Below are 24886 nucleotides of genomic sequence, written 5' to 3'. Positions count from 1 at the left end.
CCACAACTAGGGGTGGTGGCTAATAAGCTTGGAGGAAGACACACTTCTATCAATATTGGTAATAAATCATTTGATTTTGGACCAAGAGGTCAAGATAATGGTTTTGTCAAGACAATGAAGTTACCACATCATGTGGAAGGCAATGAGCTGAACAGATTTAGTGACCCTCCAGGAGATGCCTACTTAGATGATTTATTTCATCTATTAGATAACCAATCTGGGTACAAAATTCTCTTTCCCCGTGAGGACAAGGTGGTTCTTTTAGGAGGGGGTATTGATAGGGTAGGCATAGGGTAGTAGAAAAGAGGTTTGTTGTTAGGAGTTGTTTGAATTAAATAAAGAGGGAATTCCTAGAATACCCTTACTAGTTAGTTAGATTAGTGTATTAGTTGTATAAATAGAGGAGGGAAAGCTTGTAAGAGTAGTTTTTGGAGAAGTTGTAATTGGGAACTGATTTAGGAAATCAGTTAGGGAAGTTACTCTCTTGTGGAAGGAGTTCTTCATCATTGTACACACATTTTTAGCAATAATACAATTTACTGATCAAGTTCACATTGATCTTGTATCTATTCTTCTTCTATTTTCTGTTTCTATATTCTGATTTGATACCAGTTCTATCATAAACTCAATCTATCGTACCAGGCTCTAGGAGCCTGTTTCAGGTCATAAAGGGCCTTCTTGAGTTTATATACATGGTTCGGGTATTTGAAGTTTTCAAACCCTGGTGGTTGGTCTTCATATACCTCCTCTTGAATATAGCCATTTAAAAATGCACTTTTAACATCCATTTGGAAGAGCTTAAAATTCATGATAGATGCGAAGGATAATAACATCCTAACGGCCTTAAGTCTGGCTACAGGAGCGTAGGTCTCATCATAATCGATGCCCTCCTCCTAGTTGTAGCCTTTGGCCACTAAGCGAGCCTTATTTCTAAGGATCAATCCAGATTCATCTAGCTTGTTACGAAAGACCCATCTCGTACCAATCACTGGATGTTCTTTTGGTTTAGGGACCAAGTCCCACACATTATTACGCTCAAACTAGTTTAGCTCCTCTTTCATAGCTATGCCCCAGTGTACATCCTCGATGGCTTCATCGATGGTCTTTGGCTCAATTTGAGACACAAATTCAATGAAATTACAGAAATTGCATAAAGAACTACGGGTTACCACCCCCGTAGATATGTTACCTATCACCTTGTCTAGCGGATGATCCTTTTTGGTCTTCCATGCAATTAACATGTCTTGATGCTCATCTTGAACTATTTGTTCTACTTCTTCTTCTTTGTTCATGTCCCTTGAATATGCTTCTTCTAGCGCACCTGAAACATCATCAGGAAATACCTTTCTCTTCTCTTTTGGAGAAGATTCGTCAAAGTGAACATGTACATATTCTTATACTTGCATGGAATACTTATTAAACACACAGAAAGCCTTACAATGTAATGAATACCCTAGGAATATGCCATCATCAGCCTTCGAGTCAAATTTTCCCAAAGCTCTTTTTCCATTATTCAAAATTTTCCCAAAAATATTTTTCCATTATTCAAAATAAAACATTTGCACCCGATGCATGAAGATGAGCAATATTCGGTTTTCGATCTTTTAAAATCTCATATGGAGTTTTTGAAAAAAGTAGGTCTAAGAAGTATACGATTCATCACATAATAGGAAGTGTGTACTGCATCAGCTCAGAAATATTTGAGAACCTTGCTCTCGTTTAGCATGGTTCTTGCGAGCTCCTATAGCACTCGATTTTTTCTCAACAATTCCATTTTATTGAGGGGTATGGGGAGCCGAGAACTGATGCATGATGCTATGCTTATTACAAAATTTATTAAACTTATGATTTTCAAATTCTCCGTCATGGTCTGATCGTATGTAAACAATTTTAAGGTTAAACTGGTTTTGAACTTGTTTGGCTAGACATTTAAAAGATTTATATGCATCACTCTTAGACGCCAAAAATAGGATCCATGTGAATCTAGAAAAATCGTCAACAATTACCAAAGCATAAAAACTTCCTCCAAAACTCATGATCTGCGATTGTCCAAACAAGTCCATATGGAGAAGCTCCAAAGGTCTAGTAGTGGATACCACAATATTTTTACCAAAAGAATTCTTAACTTGTTTACATTTTTGACACATGTCACAAGAATCCTGAGTTTTATAATCAAGTTTTGGCAGACCAATAACCAAATTATGTTTAGATAATTTTTCTAGATGTTTCACATGAATGTGAGCGACCTGCCTATGCGAAAGCCAGATGTCATCTTCTTTTCAAATAAAACATTTTGATAAAAGAGAAGTGATATCCTCCAGGTCAACCATATATATGTTATTAACACGATAGCCGACAAATTTTACATTATTAGATAAAACGTCACGGATTATACAACATTCAGAATCAAATGACACACGATTACCTTTGTCACAGACTTGAATGATACTTAGAAGATTATGTTCCAGACCTTCGACGTATAGAACATTTTCGATTACAACATGAGTTGAGTTGCCAATTTTTCCGGTGCCTAGGATCTTCCCTTTCTTGTTGTCTCCATATGTGACGAAACCTTTTTCCTTCAATGATAGGTCTAAGAATCTTGACCTATCTCTTGTCATATGTCTCGAACACCCACTGTCAAGATACCAATGTGTAGGTAGACATACCTGCAAAATAAATTACTTGCTGGTTTCAGGTACCCAATTTATATTGGGTCCTTTTTTGTTAGTAACCGGGGAGTTATCTCCCTTTTTCACCCAAGCGTAAACACCTCTCGGTATCCCATATTTCCTGATGTAACAGGAGTAAGAGGTGTGGCCATATGTACCAAAATAGAAACAGGTAGGAACTCTATTTTTATTATAAGACCTTTTATTAGTACGAGTTACAGATTTCCTATATGGTCTATTTCTACGTAATGGGGGGGATATACCCTAATCCAGTATGGTCACTAACATTTATTGTTTTACTTAGCAAAGTATCTAATTCGTTTTGACTCTCTGTAAGTTTTGCGAGTTTTTCATTTAGTTTAAAATTCTCATTTTTCAAGTCCTCGCAAGACTCACAGACAGTTGTTTGACATAATTTATCGTTAGAGCAGTCACATGAATTACAAGAAAAAATTAGATCTAAAGTTTCATTTTCTAATTTCAGCTCATCCAATTCTTTTTGTAGAGTTAATATTTTTTTATCATGCTCTTGAAGCTTTCCAAACAATGTTGCCAAAGGCATGGAATCAAGGTCCTTAGATTCCATGATTGCAGTTACCTTAGGTTGCCATCTCTTGTCAAGACAACATAAAACTTTGTTATTAAGTTCTCCTATGGTAAAAAAATTATCGAGGACAACAAGATGATTTACAATATAAGTGAATCGTTTATGCATATTGCTAATAGATTCACTTGGTAACATACGAAATAATTTGTATTCTTATGTCAGCGCATTCAGCCTAGCGCGCTTGACCTCGCTAGTGCCCTCGTGAGTCACTTGTAGAATGTCTCACATCTCCTTGGCACTTTGACACTGAGATACCCAAAAGAATTCGTCATATGATAGGGTCGATGTAATTATGTTCTTAGCGCGTAGGTTGTACTGAACCTTTTTGCGCTCCTTATCGGTCCACAAGCTTTTAGGTTTTTCTTTCGGTTCTTCATCCACTAAGTGAAGTGGGATGAATGGCCGGTTGATTACGAATTCCCAAATATCCGAATCAATGGCCTCAATAAAAATCTTCATCCGAACTTTCCTGTAGGCGTATCCCTCGCCACTGAATACGGGAGGGCGGTTAATGGATGCGCCATCACTGCCAAAGGGGTTGGTGGAACCCATTTAATTCCCTTAGGATCATGCGGATACGGTTGAGCTAGCACGTCGTACTAGCTCTGATACCACTTATTAGGTATCAGTGGTCTAGACCCACCTAGAAAGGGGGGGTTGAATAGGTGTAGCGGTTATCAATTACCGCTTCTCGCACCAAAACCCGGTTCTGGAAAACTGCTCAGGTAATCGATTAACCAGTGGACTTAATCGATTAACACGTATCAGAAATAGAATTGCAGATTAGCTTCTTGCACAATTATTTACCAACAAACAAGCAGAGATATAACATATATTTTTATGCACAATTAACAAGGATATGGCAAAGTAGCAGTATGCAAAATATCAGCTTAATACACGAATGAAAACATCTTGAATAATAAAAGAGATTGAGAGAGAATAGCTTGCACAAATGGATTTTTATCCTGGTTCATTTGCGGGTCCACTTGCAAACTACATTCAGGCCTCCCCTTCTGATCTTGGGAGATTTCTCTTCAGTATATTGAAAACCTTTTATTGTTGCATACACCAATTCAATTACAAGACTCTAGACGCTTCTTTCTTGAATTTCAAGAACCTCTAACCTTGGTTTGACTATCCCTATCACCCAAGAAAACCTTTCTCACGATCCAGCCCCAACCAAGATTCTCGCTCTAAATTCAAGACCTCCAAGTCTTGGTGAAGATTCACTAAATCTCGATGGTGGTAAGACACCAAGAGACAAAACCCAAAGTACAAAACAATATACAAAAACAAAGTTTTACTAGGCACTAATATGCTCAAATTACAACAATGAAAAATCAAAGATTAACCCACACTCAAGTAACATAAGCCATCATGAATGTATGCGAGTTAATACAAAACATATAACACATAATATTTCTCTAAAATCTCTAATCAGAATGCACGAACATGAAAGAAAGAATGATTGAGATTAAGCACATGAAAACTACACGCAATACATCATGAACAATATGAACTAAGCATGTTAATCTCTCTTTCTCACACATGCATCTCTCTTCTGCCTATACAATATAGTAAATCACGAATTAAACAAAATGATATGTAATTGTTACTCGTTTCTGCAAGTTTAACAGAATTTATACAAAACAGATTTGGCTGTACAAACCGTTTTTTAGTTACGTAGTTAAAACAGAAAACAGTTAAAACAGAAAACAGACACGTTAATCGATTAAGACTCCACATTAATCGATTAATCAACATATTTCAATACGTGATTAAATGATAAACTACGTATATGTTATGCTTGACTCCTATACATGTTTTAGCAATTATGTTATGCCTAATATGCACATATAACATGTATGATTAATGCAAGAACATATAGTAAACTAGATGATATGCCCCATGAATATGATATATCAATATTAATGGCTTGTGAGACTTGCATCTAGGTTTACCTAACCCACTAGGTTTACCTTACCCAGACTCACTAACTAAGGCACACATCCCATACTACTTAGAAATATAACTCTATTGATATAACCTAGTCTAGATATGACCATTGAGTTCTAGGCATGTTGATTGTTGAGTCATCTTCAAGCTTTTACTCACTCCTTGTCTTCATCAAAACATAGGCAACACATTGCTAGTGCAATCCTTGACACTTTGCACTTTCATTCATTGGTATGCACAGTTCATAAATAGAGAAATTACTTGGGCTGAATCACCCTAAACAAAAAGATTGAAAAGATAATAACCTAATCTAATCTAATTTTCTAATGGTGTATTCGGTTGGCTTGATTCTCTCCTTGCTTGGCAGAATTCCCATAGATTGTTAGATCTTGAATTAATGAGCTTGAATGTTGGAAGATGAGGTTGATCTCTTGCCAAATGATGCTTTTTGTTAGTCGTGTGGATCAAGTCTCCTATATTGTAGCCGTGTGATTTTGAGCTCTTATCTTCATCTCCTACTTTCTAGCCGTGTAGACTCATAGGTAGATTAGATTCCTTGATTTTTCATTGCTCTATCTCCTTGCTCCTTCGTGCTATCTCTAATGCTTAGTCGTTCACTCCCTAAAAGAAATCATTAACTTTAATTAAACAAATGCATCTAAATGAAATCAATTTAAGACATGATAATTAAGATTCCTAAGCTAGCGTGAGTTAAGACAACTTCCCACTTATTTAGGATCCTAATTACTAATGTAAGAACTAAAAAGATCAAGGTGGTTCCTCATTTAAATCGTGGCCTTCTTTGAGCTCATCGATTAGGCTTGTGCAATTTAAAGCCCTCTCATCTTGCTTGGCCTCATTTGCACTTGTCTCCATGATGGAAAATATGATTTGTCGAAGTGCTTCTTGGGCCTTTTTGGTCCTTGCTCGAGTCATAGGTCCTCCCAATCCATGTAAAGGGTCTTCAATGATGTTAGATCCCAAAGGGCTTACATCATCTATGTTATTAATGAATGAGACACAGTCTACCTTTTGTGTATATACGCCTGAATATTTTTCTATGATAGAAATGTTCAGGTTATATCATTTCATCCCTGAAAAATACAAATTTATATTTAATAATATAAATATAAGTTAAAATAGTATTTTTTTAGGTGTTATAAAATATGTTAAAAATGACTAATTTGACTCACATTTAATTATTTTAAAGATTATTTTTCAATATTTCAATTTTGAGGGACTAAATGGGTAAACTTAAATTTTTTCCTAATCTATATGATTATGGACCATTAAGCTTTGGATTCTATTGTTGTTTTTATTTGCACCAGTTGAACATTATTCTTTATTTAATTTTCCTTTTTACATTCCACTAAAAGTTGCACGTGTACATGGGAAGTATACCCAATGTACACTATTATAAATTTAATATAAACTTCATATTCAAATATAAATTTGGTCCAACAAAAAATTGGTAAAATAGAATAATTTTCTGCATCATCAAAATCATATTTTGTTTTTACATGAACCTAATTCCGAATAAATTCTTAAAGGACTATAATGCCTTGTTTGGGAGTGAGGTTTTGGAAGAGAAGGAAATGTATGACTTTGATAAGCCTTCCCCTTGTTTGGGAGTTAGATGAAGGAGATTGGAAGGTTTTGGAGGATTTCTCAAACCCTCCAAAACCCTTTATGTGTCTATTTTTAGAGTTCCCCAATTTGAGGTTTTTGAGATAAAATGTCAAAATAGCTAAATATTTTTAGTAATATTATATAGTTATACATTGTTGTCCATTTCTCATTGTTAATTACATTTTTAAAGAAAAAATAAAAAATATCCTTACGTTATCATTAGTTTACACTCTTTCATATAAATTTCCTACTCCCAAACAACATAAATAATTTCCTTCCTTTTACCTTCCCTTCCTCTCCCTTCCTAATGATTTGATCTCTCTCCTTTCCTTTCCCTCCTAACTCCCAAACAAAGCCTAGAACAAAAATATAATCAAACTTTGGCTTCTCATTCAAGACATAAGCGATTCTGGTTTAAATCGTGAAATTGATGGAACCAAACCATAAAATGTGGTTCAGTTTAGTTTCACGGTTCGGTTTGGTTATTTTTTAAGGAAGCATTCATGTTTGGTTCATGGTTTTAGAAATATAGGAATCATTAGAACTGAACTAAATCGCATATTAAAGAAATAAATAATACGAGATAATGTTTTGTTATTTGATTTTTTCAACCAATTGTGTGGCTAAAATTACCAATTTTATGTGAATTGTAGTGTTATACAATAACGATTCTAATACACGAGTAGATTTAAAATGTTATGTAGTATTACCAATTGTGTGGAATTAAAATGACCACTTCTTTATCAGGCAACATATCTGAAGCTACTACAAAACCTTATATGTAGGAGCTTTGTATTCTTAAAGCTTTCAATGTCTCCATCAACTATCCTAAAGCTCCCCCTATAAATTGAAGTGGTTTGGTACCCTCCTCCATGGGATAGGATCAAAATTAACCCTGATGGGCTACTAGAGGTTCCCCTGGGCCTACTAGGGGGTGCTATATTCAGAGACTTCAATAGTGAGTGTCTTGCTGAGTTCTTTGGTAATGAAGATGCACTTTTTTGCTGAGCTTAATGCAACAATCACAACAATTCCGTTTGCAAATTCTAAGGGTTGGAATTCGGTTTGGCTTGAAAGTGACTCTACTTTAGGGGAACACATCCGTTGTCCCACTTTTTATACCACTCCATATACTATCACAATTACAATGAAAATTGCAATTATTAAATATTTTTTTGGTCAATCATAACTCGTGACACATGAAGTGACACAAAGGAGTGGGACAATAGATGTGTATCCCTTCTTTGGTGGTTGACATCTTCAAGGGCAAACACAATCCTCCTTGAAAGTTACTTAACAAATGGTATATTTTAAAAGCAACTATGGAATCCATGGACTATATTGTTTCTCACATTTACAGGGAAGAAAATTCGTGTGCGGATAAATTGGCTAATTATGAGATCATTACCAAAACAAATCTTCTTAGTCTGTTATTCCGCACTTTATTTCGAATGAATGTTTTACAAATATGATTGGTCTTCCTAGCTATAGATTTGTTTATCATTAACTTTCTCTTGTAACATGGTCCATTTTTAAATATATTTCGGGGTGTAGTTGCACCTTTTGCTTAAAAAAAGATCCGAGAGTAGGATGTGTAACATATATTAAAAATTAAAATAATAAATATCATATATATTTCTACACTTCTATCTATACTATATATAAAACCAAAACTACAAATAATTACGATGACATAATTTTTCACATTCCAAAATTACCTTTTTGTATTTCCTCAATTAATAACAATCATAAACTTTCAAATATTACTTTTATTATTTTTCACAATACATCATTATTCTTCTACACATTTTCTTATTTTTATATTTTTTTCTTCAATTCTATATTTGATTAATCTTCTTACATCTTTAATCTCTATTGAGTTTCTATGTAACACAAAATTATACATATCAGAAAAAATAAAAATGCGGGTTGATAGGCACGAAATGTCGATCGACACGCTAATATTATCTATACTATATATAAAGGCAAAACATCTTATAACTACCTAATAAGGTGTAATTTCTTATTGCCTATTTTACCCTTCTAATTAACTATTATTACAATGGTTTTATACATAATAAAAAATATTAAAAGGAGTTACATAGAGTTACATACCTAAAAATATCATATTATCAATGTAGTTTTTTAAAAGAATTACAATTTATTTTCATATTTCTTTCATCACAAAAAATATAATACGATTCTCTTAAATATTTAACATTAGGAAATAAGAATGCGGATCGGCAGACACGAAGTGCCTGTCGACACGCTAGTTATTATAAAGACAAAACATGTTTTAACTACCATTATGGAATAATTTCCAATTTTCTATTTTGCTCTTAACATTTTTTTATTTTTAAAGAAACCATATAATCATAGGTAACCACCATTAACACAATAACCTTCTATCCCATTTTAAATTGGACATTATCATAAATATAAAAAATTATAACATAAAATACATTCAATACAAAAAATATTCTAATTCTCTAAAATAAAATATATATAAAAATATGAAAACATTAATATTAAAATCACAAAAAATTAAATATAACTATTCAAATAAATTACACACTCCATATAAATTAATATCAGAGTTGTTAAACACTTATCGCTTAATAGAAGTCAATAAGGAGACATTCATCCATCTATATTGCATTCAATTATGCAACCTATTTTCGTAATCTTTAAAGCTAAAAACTATCTTTATACAGTTATTATGGCAACATCTAAAAAAATTAAGAAAAAAAGAAAATATAATAGAAACAAAGCATAATAGAATTAATGAAATTACAAATTACAAAGATTCAAAAAGTGAATTAAAACAATGAAACATAATAGATACAATGAAGGAAACAAAGAATAAAAGGAACAAAACATAGTTTGAAGACAATGAATAGAAACACTAAAATGAAAATAGTGTTAAATATATATCCAAACAATAAAATGAAAATTTAGGGAAACAAATAAATAATAAAGGCAAATAACTTTATTCGAATGCAACAAATAGAAACTATAAAATTGAAACAATGAAATGGAAACAGCGATAAGATAATAGAAAAAACGAAATGCAAAATAGAAACAATAAAATGGAAAATGCTAAATGACTATATAAAAAAATCAACTAGCTAAGAAATAAAACACTGTATGAAGACAATATTTGGTTTGTGTATGAAATAGAAACTCTCAAATGTGTGTTATTCAAAATTTTAACTAGTAATTTATGCTGACCTTTTTTATGAGTAAATTTCTTGTATGTAGGTAATATATAATTTTAAAAGAAAAATCATATGAGTAATAATGTATAATATTAAGGATTACAAAATAGATTGTAATATTTATGCACTATTAGTGTAAAAATTTATACACAATGCATCATCCACCATTCATTTGAATTACTTTTTTCAAAGAATCAATGATGATTAAAAATAAATGACATATGGTATACTGACAGTGTATAAAACTCTGAAACTATTAATATATACATTTTTCTCTTAAAATATATAATTTAAAATAAAATCAGCCGGTGCTATTTGCACACTCTCACCACCACATGGCAGTATCCCTAATGTTATATATGTTATTATGTATACTAAATTATTATTATGTTAGTGTTATATACGTTACTACTTACTAAATTGTTATGTGTTTGAAAATAATATATATCATAAAATGTTATACATGCATTGTTATATATGTTCCTAATTGATATATATGTTACTAATTGATATATATGTTACTAAATTGTTATGTAGGTTACTAATCGTGAATTATATCGTTAAATATATTACTAATGGGGAGAGATCTACTTACTCCAAGAGTAATCCTTATCTTAACCATCAATTCTAGGGAAATCCAATGATTTGAATTAGTGACTAGATCTAAATCATTAGATATCTAAAGAATTGATGGCTAATAGATATATATCTAAATCATTAACTCATTACTAATATATATATATATATATATATATATATATATTACTAATCGTGGATTATATATGTGGTCATTCATTTTTTCGTCCTATATTACATAATTGCTATATATGTTACTATTGGAGAACAAAGCTACAATGACACATTTTACACACTTTACACATTTACACATTTACATATTTTACACATTTTCAACATGTGTTTATTAGTTTGTATCTAGTTAGTTTACACTATAAATAAGGTTTTTCATGCCTTGATAAATCAATGAGAAATATCCACAAATTTCATTTTACGCTTTTGCAATATGGTATCAAAGCCTTCATCCTGAAGGCTTTGGTTACAGATGCACATTCTCTAAAATATTATTATCTTTCTCTAACATGATCCAACAAATGTTGTGGATGATAATGAGAAGGAGGACAACAACTGCACTTCTAAGAAGAAGAAAAGTCACGATTGCAATGTCACGAGGAAGATGCAAAGATAGAGAATTCTGGTGATTTGAAGAATTTATCTAATGAGGCCAAGTTGGTATCAAATGCAAGTTCATTACTATTAGATGATTACTATGACTACATCATTGTTGGTGGTGGAACTGCAGGGTGCCCATTAGCATCTACACTTTCTTACTCATTTTGTGTCCTCCTTCTAGAAAGTGGTGGCATTCCTTACGGTAATTCCAATGTTATGAACCAAGAAGGATTCTTGACTACTCTCTTGAACTCACCAAACAATGTAGAAGAATATGAAAACAAAAAGAAGAAGTGCAAACATTACCAAGATCAACAACAACAACAAGATCAACATCAACAACAAGATCTACAAGATCAACAACAATAACAACAAGATCAACAACAACAACAAGATCAACAACAACAACAACAAGATCAACAAGATCAACAACAAACAACAAGATCAACAACAACAACAAGATCAACAAGATCGACAACAAAATCAACAACAACAACATCAAGATCAACAACACAACCAAATGATTGAGAAAATCCAATCACGTTAGGATCGAGATTTTGATCCATTACATTGTCACGATATCAAATTCAATTATGAAGCTGGAGTCATTGTCATTTACCATCTAGCTTGATGGGCTATTGGAGAACAAATCTACCGTGACACCTTTTACATATTTTACACACTTTACACATTTTACACATTTTCAACATGTGTTTATTCGTTTGTTAGCTACTCAGTAGCTAGTTAGTTTACACTATAAATAAGGCTTTTTATGCATTGATAAATCAATGAGAAATATCCACCAATTTCATTTTACGCTTCTACAATATTTTCGCAATAGTTACTAATAAGCAATTATAAGTTACTTTTTATGGAGAAAAAATGCATCTTATAATACATTTGAACTCTCAATTGATGTATGTTTTTTTAAAGTAAAGACGGGAAAACCGTGGAACTGAACCGAAACAAACAATTAATGAGTGGTTCGGTTTGATTGGTGCAATCAAATTTACAGTTAATTGAGGAAAACCTAACCATATATTTGTGTTCTATTCAGTCACTTAAGTGTGCAAAAATACCAACTTTTACAGCCATACTTCTCATTATTCTAAGACTACCATTGTAAAAAGCATGACCATCTCATCATAATTATAGTAACATATTAGTTACAAAAACATTAAAAATATACCAAAATATAATTTAAAACATTAAAATATTTTTCTATCAACCCCTTATACTTTTGAGAATAATGTATGTACTGAAAGTATGAGTTTGATATATTATCACTATATCATCCACCATTCCTATTTAATTATCACTAACTATTCAAAAAATTAATATAAATAAATAATATACCCAATGTGTATATATCTTTATACTAATAGTGTATAAGAAAGTACTAAAACGACGAACCTGATGATTTATATTTTACCACAAAAATCCAAAACATTTATCTCAAATGACTCTACACTCAAAATACAAAGCATGGCCCAAGTGTACATACACTACCAAAATAAGGCAGAATGCCCACACTTGGTTTACCACGTCTCTCTAAAACGTAGCTAAAACATTCAAATTCTTTTAATTTGACACTATATTAGCCGGACCTGGACTAGTTGGTTTACTCTAATTGAATATCGGGTTTGGGTTATTGGGTTAAAGACTGAGATAAATAACGCGTCTCTCATTTCTTCTTCTACTCTCTTTCTCTTTCAAATCTCTACTCACTCTCTCTCTCATTTCACTGCTCGCTCTCTCACACGCTTCTTCCACCATCAACGTCTTTTTCTCTTTGCCACCGTGTAGTTTTTCCATCATCGTGAGCTCCGCCTCAACGTTCTTATATCTGGTTGTTCAATAACGATCCTTCATCGTTCAATGCTATCTTCTTCTCAGGATTTATAAATCCTCTCCTTATTTGAATCGGCCTCACTCTATGTTTTCTTCACATCATTCACCATCTTCTTGCTCAATGTGGTTGTCAGTACCAACTCAAATTGAAGCTTATTTTGAGGTTCAATTCACTCCAATTTTGGTAAGAAATCCTTAGTTTCTTGATTCATCTACTACATTCATTAATCGTAAATCTCTAATTGTATTTGTTAGTTTTCTATTGATTTCCACAATATATACAAATCCCTAACTTGTGAGTTTTTAAGTCCATTATTTATTTATGGTTTACACAAGGTTCAACGACATTGGATGTCTTCTGAATTTGGAATTGTTGGTAATATATTTGCCATTTAGCATGAAGAATGTCAGGATAATTCTAAATGACATTAACATCATGTGAAAAGAATGTGATATGATAACTATACATAGATTTTTAATTGTTTATATGTCTTCTTGTATAGAACCCTCTCAAGTTTATGTACATAGTTGCGTTGAACTTGTAGAAGAGAAGCTGCAACAATCCTCATAAGTTGTGTCTCTCTATTTTTTATAATGAGATCATATTTGAGATATTAATCATCTTGCTCAGTTTGTGTATATTGTCGGTTGTTGTTTATATATTGCATTGCTGCAGGTAACGTTCTTCTATTGCGAAACAACTTAAATGATTGCAATGTGCCATTTATGTTATGTTTTGATGCTAGTGTTGTTTGTTAGACTATTAGGTAGTGAAGGTATTCGTTCACGTGTATTAGTTACTTTATAACACTCTTCATGAGAAAGTTTTTATAACACTCTCCATGAGAAAGTAAGGCATCAATTGCCATTTATTCTATGCAGGTTTTCCTCGTTGGTAAAAGTTAGTGTGTGCTTTTATGCCACTTGAACCTTTTCATTGTGAATTGTCTAAGATAATAAGCATGGTATTTGTGGGCTTCTATGTTTAGGTCTGTGTCACTATGCCTTATCTAATAAAGAAGTATCTATGGTTCCACACTTCTACTTGAATAACAAAGCCTTAGTAGCATCCTTACCATATATCTTGAACCAGGTTAACAAAACTTATTAAGCAAGTGTTTAATTAACCTGTTTACTTAAATGTGCTCTGACTCAATTGCTATTTTATTTGTGTGACCAACTTATTATTTGGTTTTGCATTGCTCTATGAACCTTGTGCTCAAGTCCAATTTTGGAATGAGTTTGTGTCTCAAGTTTGGTTGATTTTAATATATTCGTAAATTAAACTCAATGTTAAAGGTTATGATATGAAATCTAATTTCCTAGTTACTGTATCCGGTTTATTATATCAATTTATTTCCTTTCCTAGATACTGTATTCGGTTTATTATTTCAATTTATTTCCTTTTCAGCAATTGCTGGTTAATCTAATTTCCTGAGTTAATGTATCAGGTTTTAGTAGTAATTTATAGTCTAAAACTAAAAGCAAAAACAACTTCTTTCATAAAGGTATAATGAATACTCAATACTGAGAAGTTATGTAGTTTTGTTTCAGAATTTAGTCTTTTTTGACAATTTTTATGTAAATTGTACCATTCAAGTTTCTGGGCTACAATCTCTCACACAAATCTGGATAACAAACCACCAAATTAGGTGGGTATAGATCCTTGTGGCAGTAATTGGGATGGAATTCATTGCACCAGTTCAAGAATTACCAATTGTTAGTTCTTTCTTGGTTTCTTAGGCCCCTTCAAATTGATATGAAACACTATTTATTACTTACTAATTCTATTTCTTAAAAAAAATATCATCTAAAATGATTTTTTTTTATTTTCATGAAACTATCAAGTTAAAATTTGGTGGGTCAGCTGTCCTCAGCAATCCAGTCATTATCTGAACTAGACACAATGTAAAATTTATATTTCTAATAGTTAGTTAAACTAAATTTTTTGTTGTGGTTAAATTACTATTAAGCTAAAATTCTTCTGCAAACTTTCATATACTAAAATGTTTCTGAACATGTGATTAGATACTGCCGAGGCATAATTTTTGGCATGTAAAGGTTGCCTGATAGAAAAGGATGAGCCTCGATGTAAACTAAGGTACCTTGTGTGACCTTGAGATTATGGGTTCAACCTTTTTGAAGGTTGCCTAATAGCACCCAAAAAAGACATTTTATTTTAATAAGGCATTTTTGGTTAGTCGTGGATGTGATAGTCATTTGTAGCTAAATTAATAACTGATTTTTTTATACGAGGATCTCTCTTACAACACAGGCTTGACAGGAACAATTCCAAAATGAATTGGGAAATTGAAAAAGCTAATATCTCTGTAAGGAAGTTTACTTAGTATTAATTATGTTGAGTATAAACTGAAACTCTTTGACTGAATTCCTAAAAATTTCTCTATTGCTACCTTTCTTACCCTTATAAAATGTATTGTGCTTTTTGATATGTTGTTTTTCTTAATGTTTTGTAGTGAATTTGTTGCTTGTGGTTTCTTTGGTCCTATTCAGGACTCAATAGGATCTCTAAAGCAACTAGCCTTTCTGTAAGAACTTCTTATTCTTCTACTATAAATGTTATAACAACATTGGATTCTCACAATGCTTCATATGCAACATCTTTTATTGGGCGTACATCGTTCATTCATATCACGTTCACTTCATAAAATTATTCAACTTTATCTTAGAACTAGAAGTTAAATGTTTCTTCTATGGGCTAATATATGGTAAATTGTTGACCACTTATCACCTTACTGTTTTTCATGCAGAGCACTGAATTCTAATCGGTTCAATAGAAGTATTCCACACAGCATTGGCAATCTATCCAATGTTAATTGGCTAGATCGTGCTGATAACCAGCTTGAAGGACGTATTCCTATCTCTGATGGCCAAAGGCAACTAGGTCTTGACCCGCTCCTTAAGGCCCAACACTTGTATGTCCATTTCATTTCCGGTTTTCAGTTCACATTAATGCACTAATGAGACTAGATATATTTCAATTTATTGAATGATCTATGATTGTCTCCATTTTATGCAGCCACCTTGGGGAGAATAAACTCTCTGGTCAAATACCACTAAATCTTTTCAAATCTTTTAAACTCTAGTATGATTCTAGAACATGTGTAAGCTTCTTATCGTAATTATTTTCGGGAATTTCAAAAACTAAATAAGGGCATGGAAATTAAATCAAGGTTCCTCATGTCACAAAGTCAAAAGATTACTCATGTGGTTTCAATGTAGTTTCCATTATTAATATGCAAAACAATTGGGTAAAGTTGGTGCATTGCTATGCTTCTATGTTCTCCGATGTATTTAGGTTTGTCTGTATCATATGATATATTATCCTCCTAAAATTGTACTTTCTAATTTTGTTTGAAAATTTTGATTTCATTCCATTTTAATATTTAATATGATCCTTATTGATTTTATGGTTTTTCTTCTTATATCAGAGAAGAAACTAGCAGGTGAAGCATAAATTAAGACAATGTATATATATATATGTGTTTCAATTATATTGGTGTAGAAAACCCAAATGTAGTTTATGTGTTCTTAAGCAAACAACATAAATTACACACTACCAGGTCATGGGAGTTTCTTGGACTTGAAAAGTATGGAAGAATCCCCACAAACTTTGCTTGGAGAAAGGCAAGTTTTGGTGAAAAAACATTCATAGCTAATATTGATACAGGTATATATGGTTCTTGTATAATATCAAGCTAATGGTTTTCAATTACTAATTAACTATGCATGGTTAAACATTTAGTTAGTATAATATATTGTACTATTAGTTATGCATGGTTAAACATTTTACATTTCAAAAGTTATAGCGACCTAATGTTGTAGGAGTGGAAAATGTTGTAGGAGACATGTTTCAAAGTGTGCCTAAAGGAGATGCCATATTTATGAAGGTGAGTGTTAAATCTTCATCAAAATACGCTAAATGATCATAAAAAATGCAGAGTAATATTGTGACAATAAAGGTTTAATCCCTTAGTTGTTTTATCACAAAACTTAGATCCTTAAGCTAATTCAATTTTATTAATTTTTACAGAGGTTAGAAGACTTGTGATTGTTGAAGCTGGGAGTAAGCGTGTAGAAGGGATTAATTCCTTAAGTGATGTGTTCAAATTCTTGTTTGGAATTGGATAGCTGGGATATCTCATAATTATGAAAGGACTCATTTGTTATATAAATTATCATCGTTTTATGTACTAAAATACTCCTTCCTGTTTATATGGACCTCCTTATTTATTTATCTTGCTTTCTTTTTATGATAGAAAGAAATGTGAAAGGAAAGAATATTTTTGTAAATTGAGAATCAATTTTAGCTTGTAAATATTTAATTTCATTAATAAATTTATCATTATTTTATGGAATATAATGATTGCTAGACAGGATGAGGAGAGAAATATGTGAATAACTGAATAAATAATTAGCCACGGTTATAATGTAGTTAAATTAATGGTAAACATTAGCCACGGGTTTAGTTACATTAGCCACGGTTGAAACTGTGGTTAAATAAATGTTACCACACTTGGTGAAGACGTGGCTATGACATAAAAAGACCGTGGCAAAATTTTTGCAACGCCAGTAGTTGCTAGGGTAGAGGAAACCGTGGCTACTTTATTTTACCACAGTTACATGGTACAATAGCGACGGTTTTAACCGTGGCTAATCAGATAATTTTTTGTAGTGATAGCGACCGTTTTATAAAATTAACACAAAGCCAAAACAAATAAAAAAAATCAATCATTATTAATATAGGAAAAATGTGTAAAACTCTGATAAATTTTATGTCTTTTGCAAGTAGTTATTATAAATTACTTTTCTTCTTAATTATCCTCTAAACTTTGTCAATTGGTAAAATTGATCCGTATATAAATATATTATTAAATTGCTCATAGACAACAAGAAAAAATACTACAATCAAAGTCACTACAATAGCAATGTAACAATACAAGTTATCAAACGTTGATATCCAGAGAAAATCACCATTGAAATATAAACTGACTGAGACGAAAATGATAAATAAACTTCATAGTTAAAAATGAATGAATAATGCAGTAATATTGTTATATATAAAAAATAAAATAATAATGATCTACCACAGGAAGTTAAAAAATTGTAGGAATTAGAATTTTTCATTACTATTAATTTAACATTATCTTTATGTAGTGATTATTTTACTAATAGTTAAAGTTTAAAGGTAAATAAAAAGAAAAAATAGTTCATAATAGGTGCTTGCAAAAGCCATAAAATTTATGGTACTTTTATAGAGTTTTATCCTATTAATAAACTAGATTGATATGAACAGTCAAGGAATTTGAGAGGCTGAAATAAGGAAAGGAATTCAAAATAATTTTGGATTTTATTGTTTTAAATCAAATTCATTGGAGCATAGTTTATGACAATGGAGCAAAGTCTTCTCATGGCTTGTGAGAGAGGTTTCCCCTCTATTGTGTTCTAGAGAAACTGTTTGAAGATTGTGCAAATTATTAGTGAGGGTCTAGCAATCAGAATTCATAAGATTTTCGAAGTGGTGAAACAAATAGGAGAGTTGCTTACTCGAAATTGGGTTATCTAGGTTAGTTTTATTCTAAGTAAGGCTAACTCTTTTGTCGGTTTTATGACAAAGATTGACATAATCGATCTCATGTCTTCATTATTGGGAACTTCCACATACTGGCTCAACAACAATCTTAGATATGAATATATCTTCTTAGTTTTTTATGACTTCCACGGTGCCAAAAAATAGTTGGATACATGTTGCACAAACTAAATAATTAAGAGAATAAAGTATTTTATTATACAAGGAGATAACTTATCTATTTAAACTCATTTATTGTTTGATATGTGTCTTATTTCTCTTTCTTTTAGAAGTTTTCATTTTAAAATATATTATAAAAAAATAAGATACATGTCAAACAATGAGTGAATTTTAAAAAATAAATTATCTTCTGATACGAGAATATATATTTTATTTTCAATAATTAAATACTAATGGTTAGCAATATCCAAAAGTTTATACACTCTTCAGCCCGTTACAAGTTTTGAAGTTATTGGAATTTGGGACAAATACAATTGGCTAAGAAAACGTGAAAATTGGGATGAACATATTCTCTCCCAAAAATTGTATCAATGCTTATGATTGGTTAGCAAAATACTTAATTATTAAATTTTTAACTTTAATATATTTTCCTAACCAATCACAAATAGTAATACATTAAATAACACATTTTTGTAGGACAAGTTCAATTTGCTCTGATGGTTGCTTCTCTTTTCCATAGAACAAGTTTGAGCATCCAAAAATACAAGATGTGCTTGTTTAAGTAGATCAATTTCAACACATACTCACACTCCTTTCATTTTGTTTTCTTGCCGGGCGCCAAATTATACTTTTTAGCTAATAGGCCAGTGAATAAAATAGTTATTTGTATACAACCAAATTGTTATTTATTTAAAAGATTTTTAAAAGATTTTTTCGAGATGAATAAAATAGAAATAAGAGATAAAAAATAAAAAGCAAGATAATTTGATTTTCTATAATACATTAATATATAGATGTAAATTATATTGTTAACCTGAGTTTTAGTGAAATTACACAAATCGTCTCTCCTTTTTTACATTTACATAAATCACCTCTAATTATACATACATTATACTAACTACTCATGCAGGAAAGTTAAATGTAATATCTAGAACATAAAAAGAGTGAAGCGTAATTAAGTTAAACAAAATATGATATTTTATAGAGATAATTCCAAATAATATAAGAGTTAATACCCCATCATTATTTTGAGTTCATTACAATATAAGAGTGATTTAAACACATTCTCAGAATTTTTGATGAGTTTGTAACAAACCAAAAATAATGAATATACATTGACTCTTATACTATTTGGACTTGACATCACAATATATCATGTTTTGGTTAACTTAATTATAGCCATCACCATTTTTTGCTTAAAATATGACACTTATCCCTCCTGTAGGGGTAGCCGGTGTAATCATGTACATAACTTATGCGTGATTTGTGTATATATAAAAAAGAAGAAGAATGATTTATATAATTTCACTAAAACTTATGGAATGTCAATATAATTTTCTCTAATGTATTTGTATGTTGTTTTTCTTATTATTTTCCCCTACTTATACCTAACACGATTAGTTAATATATATATATCACCTACCATAAATTTTATGGGGCCACTCTCTGTCCAAATGCTTGTGATAAATTAAAATAGAATAATTTAATTGAAAATTTAGTATCATATAAAATCTTTACCAATGTTTAAAATAGGTTATTTGATCTCACTATATACTAGTCCCATAATGTATATGGAAACATTATGCAAGGAAACTTTACAAATGGGAGAAATCGTGTCATTTGAATCCTCTAACTCTAGACATTCAGCAACAATGGCACTTATGGTATGTTGTATGACATGGGTATATATGCATTCATATAAATACACAACCAAACATTCTCAATCATAACAAACAAGTTTTCACTTAATAAGTAGAATAAATAGCACTTCAAATATGAAGCATTTTAGTTACAAAGCTATGTCATTGTTTTTTTTGTTGATATAGTAGCACAAGTTCATAGCATTCAACACATAAGCTTTTAAAATGGTAGGAGTTATGCATAATTTTCTTGATGAAATAAGAAGTATGAGAGAATGCATTTATGAGAAAGAAAGAGAGCTTAAAGAATGAAGAAAGAAAAGAAAATGAGAATCAAAGCTTTCACTCAATAGAACTACATTTCTCATTAATGAATTGGTTGAATTACAAAGGTGTAAGAATGACCTTTTATACTAAAAGAGAAGAAGACACAAAAGAAAAAAACTATTAACCATATAAGCGATTAACCCTGTTGATAATCGATTATTGTAACAAAGTTCACCTTAACAAACTGAAACAACTATCTAGTTAATCGATTAACTATAGTGTTAATCGATTAATCTTACACGATTAATCAATTAACTACAACATTAATTTATTAACTCTTACAAAATATCACCTATTCTAACATCCCCGCAAGTTGGAATGTATCAAGCATTCCAAGCTTGAAATGGTTGTGTTGAACAAAATATATACTCTAATACCTCACCTTACTAGTGAGCGAATCTTGATCTCTCAGTCTTGAGAACAAAATGTGAAGCAATACTATGCTTAACCACCATAGGCAGAAACAACTTCATCCAAAACTTAACCATTTATCTTGATAGAAGCATAACCAACCAAACCAACCATAATGGATGGAAGAGAAAAAATAGATCTTAATCTTAATCCTAATATGTTGCTTCAATGAGGAAAAATTACACACTTTATTAATGTTGTGTATTTAATGACATATGAGTAAAGAAAATAAAATAGTAGTAGAGAAAAGAGATAATTAGGGGTAATTGATGAATCTTTGACGAATCTTTGGTGAATCTTGGATACTGTAAATGCATGTTGTTTATGAAAGCCATTGATAAGTTCTCTACTACTATTGTGAAAATGTTGCGAAAACATAAAATGAATATTGTGAATTTTTCTCATTGATTTATCAAGGCATGAAAAGCCTTATTTGTAGCGTAAACTAACTAGCTATATCTTAAATGTGTAAAATGTGTAAAATATGGTAGTTTTCTTCTCCAATAGCCCTCATCAAGTTGGAGGGTAAATTGTTAGAAATTTATAATTTATAATTAAGGTGGATATCATATATTTCATACAATGACATCATCTATTTATTTCTGGGGTTACATTATAAGTGATCTAATTACTAGCTCCCCTTAGATTTTTAAAAGCTGATAACAGATATGGGCTTAATGGGTGGATACCCATCAGGTTAACCTATAGGGGATAATGAGAACCATATAAGTTAACACATAAGGAAGGTTATGAAAGTGTGCATGTCAAGAGGAACACTTTGGAAAGCTCTCCTTGAACGTCATGGTTTTGATGAGGACAACGTGTGCCTAAATGTGCTTGAAGATAACCAACAATCCAACGTGCTTGAGTCTTTTATTTGGTACTAGGCTTAGACTAGTTTCTAGTTTAAGTTGAGTCGAAGGCTTAGGGCACCTAAAACATGTCTCATATGCATTTATCTTTAAATCATTTCATCCATGAGATATGTTCATTTGATAATATGTTCATGCATTACATAAATACATGTATATATGCATTCTAGGCATAAAACTAAGTGTCAAACATGTATTATCTAAGTGCATAACATATTCGATGTTTTCTATTTGAAAATACACATTTTATTTAGTGTTAATCGATTAACCATACCTTTAATCGATTAACCCAACTGCTGTGAAAAGTGGTTGCCACTGGAACACGTTTTTGTAATGCAGTTAATCGATTAAAGGTTCCCGTTAATCGATTAACCTAACTGATTTTAAAGTGTTAAATCTGAAAAACTGAAAAACAGAATCAGTTATGATTTTTAGTCCCGTTAATCGATTAAGAAGGTATTTAATCGATTATCTGGGGTTCTGGACTGATTCTTTATAAACTGCGTTTTCAGAATTAATCTCATAAGTTGCATGTTGCATTTATTAGAGAGTTAGAGCATTCTACGTGTTAATTGCTGCATCTATTTGTTAATTGCATTAGTGAGTTTAGAAATGAGAGATTCCTTGCTTTAGGATTGAGTGCATTTCATGTTATAATCTCTCATGTTTTCCCTCACATGTTCATGCATATTTTTGATGCGTTTTTCATGAATTTTATAATTCTGTAACTTCTGTTTTCATAACTAATACTTGTCATTTCACATGTGTTTGTGTTAAATGTGCATTAGAGTAAAGCCTTCATGTTGTATTTGAGCTTAGGTATAGCTTAATATTACTCTTGTAATTCTTGTGTAATTGTTGTGAAAGGGAATCTCTTGGTGTCGTATCACCAGTAGAGATTGTGTGTTTCTTCATAGCTTAGAGTGTAAGAAAAGGAAAGAACGAGAGATTCTTTGGCTGGGGCTACGCCGAAAGAAACGTTTTCTTTATCGGTAGGAAGGGAGTCAAACCATTGGATAGTTTCTTTGATTTCTTGTCATTTGCTAAGTGTTGTAATTGGATAATGTGTTTGTAAATTACATTGATTCGATTATAGTGAAGGAAATCTCCCAAGTCAGCCGGGAGGCCTGGATGTAGTTTGCAGTGGACAGCAAACGAACCAGGATAAAAATTCGATTTGCAGGATTTGTTTCTCTCTCTCTCTTTACTGTTTTTCAATCGATTTAATTTGTATATTTGATTCAACTAATACATTCTGTTCTTTTGTTGTATTGCAAGCTATTCTGATATACAAATTTGTAAGCTCTGTATTCGTTCTGTTATCGGTTATTTGTTTCGCATTTAATCGTTTCTGTAATTGCTTACTGGTTCTGTTTAATCGATTAATATTCCTGTGTTAATCGATTATACTGTTTCTATTAATCGATTAAAATAGTTTCTGTTTAAAACTGTTTTTTGTGTTAATCGATTAAGACTGTGCTTATAATCGATTATCCTTTTCTCCTTAATCGATTAAATAGGGTTGATTCAGCATTAAGTGTTGATTTGCGAAAAGCGGTAATTCTAACCGCGACACCTATTCAACCCCCCCCTTCTAGGTGTATTGTAACCACTGATACCTAACAAGTGGTATCAGAGCTAGTACGAAGTGCTAGCTCAACCGCGTATTCGTGATCCTAAAGGGAAAAGGAATGGGTTCTTCAAATCCATTTGGTGGTGATGGGTCATCCATTAATCGACCACCAATATTCAGTGGTGAAGGGTATGCCTACTGGAAAGTGCGCATGCAAATTTTTATTGAGGCCATAGACTCGGATATTTGGGAATCCGTAGTCAACGGCCCTTACGTTCCACAACATCTTGTGGACGATCAACCTAAAGATAAACCGAAAAGTTTATGGACCGATGATGAGCGCAAAAAGGTCCAGCATAACCTGCGCGCCAAAAACATCATCACATCGGCCCTATCATATGATGAATTCTTTAGGGTCTCGCAGTGCCATAATGCGAAAGAAATGTGGGACACTTTACAAGTGACTCACGAAGGCACTAGCGAAGTCAAGCGCGCAAGACTGAACGCGCTGACCCACGAATATGAGTTGTTTCGCATGTTACCAAGCGAATCAATATGTGATATGCAAAAGCGATTCACTCATATTGTCAACCATTTAGTTGCTCTCGATAAATCATTTGCTAGAGGTGAACTAACTAATAAAGTTTTGCGTTGTCTTGACAGGAGATGGCAACCAAAGGTGACTGCAATTGTTGAGTCTAAAGATTTAGATTCTATGCCTTTAGCTACTTTATTTGGAAAACTTCAAGAGCATGAAATGGAGTTGGGTCGCTTGACCATGAATGAAGAATCAGACCGGAAGAAGAAGAGCATCACTTTGAAGGCCACGACCTCCAAAGACAAAGAAGAGAAAATTGATGATGAATCTGATTCCGATCTAGATGATGAAACTATGGGTCTCCTAGTCCGAAAATTTAGCAAATTCATTAAAAGAAAAGGAGGACTCAAAAAGTTTCAAAAGAAGGAAGCGAAAGAGTCAACCAGTAAAGGCAAGAATAACAAGGATCGCTTCACTTGCCATGAGTGTGGAAAGGTAGGGCACATGAGGTTTCAGTGTCCAACCTACCTAAAGAAGGTTGATTCAGAGAAGAGCACTCCCAGGGACTTCAAATCCAAGAAAGCTTACATCGTTTGGGATGTACCTGAGGAGGAATCGACATCGAGCACCTATA

At 32.0% G+C, this 24886-nt stretch overlaps 1 protein-coding gene across 1 annotated transcript in view; it reads left to right on the top strand.

Moving 5' to 3' along the window:
- Window positions 1-16228, top strand: part of LOC109347031 — a 19966-nt gene extending 3738 nt beyond the window's left edge. Inside the window, exons 4-6 of the mRNA XM_019586764.1 lie at window positions 15599-15670; window positions 15893-16057; window positions 16162-16228. Of these exons, the coding sequence (XP_019442309.1) occupies window positions 15599-15670; window positions 15893-16057; window positions 16162-16228 (304 nt within the window). The remainder of the gene's footprint in view (window positions 1-15598; window positions 15671-15892; window positions 16058-16161) is intronic.

This window comes from Lupinus angustifolius, chromosome LG05, assembly GCF_001865875.1.
Source record: "Lupinus angustifolius cultivar Tanjil chromosome LG05, LupAngTanjil_v1.0, whole genome shotgun sequence".
Classification (NCBI taxonomy): Eukaryota; Viridiplantae; Streptophyta; class Magnoliopsida; order Fabales; family Fabaceae; genus Lupinus; species Lupinus angustifolius.
Note: the sequence above shows the minus strand (reverse complement) of the source record. Positions and strands in the feature narration are given on the sequence as shown.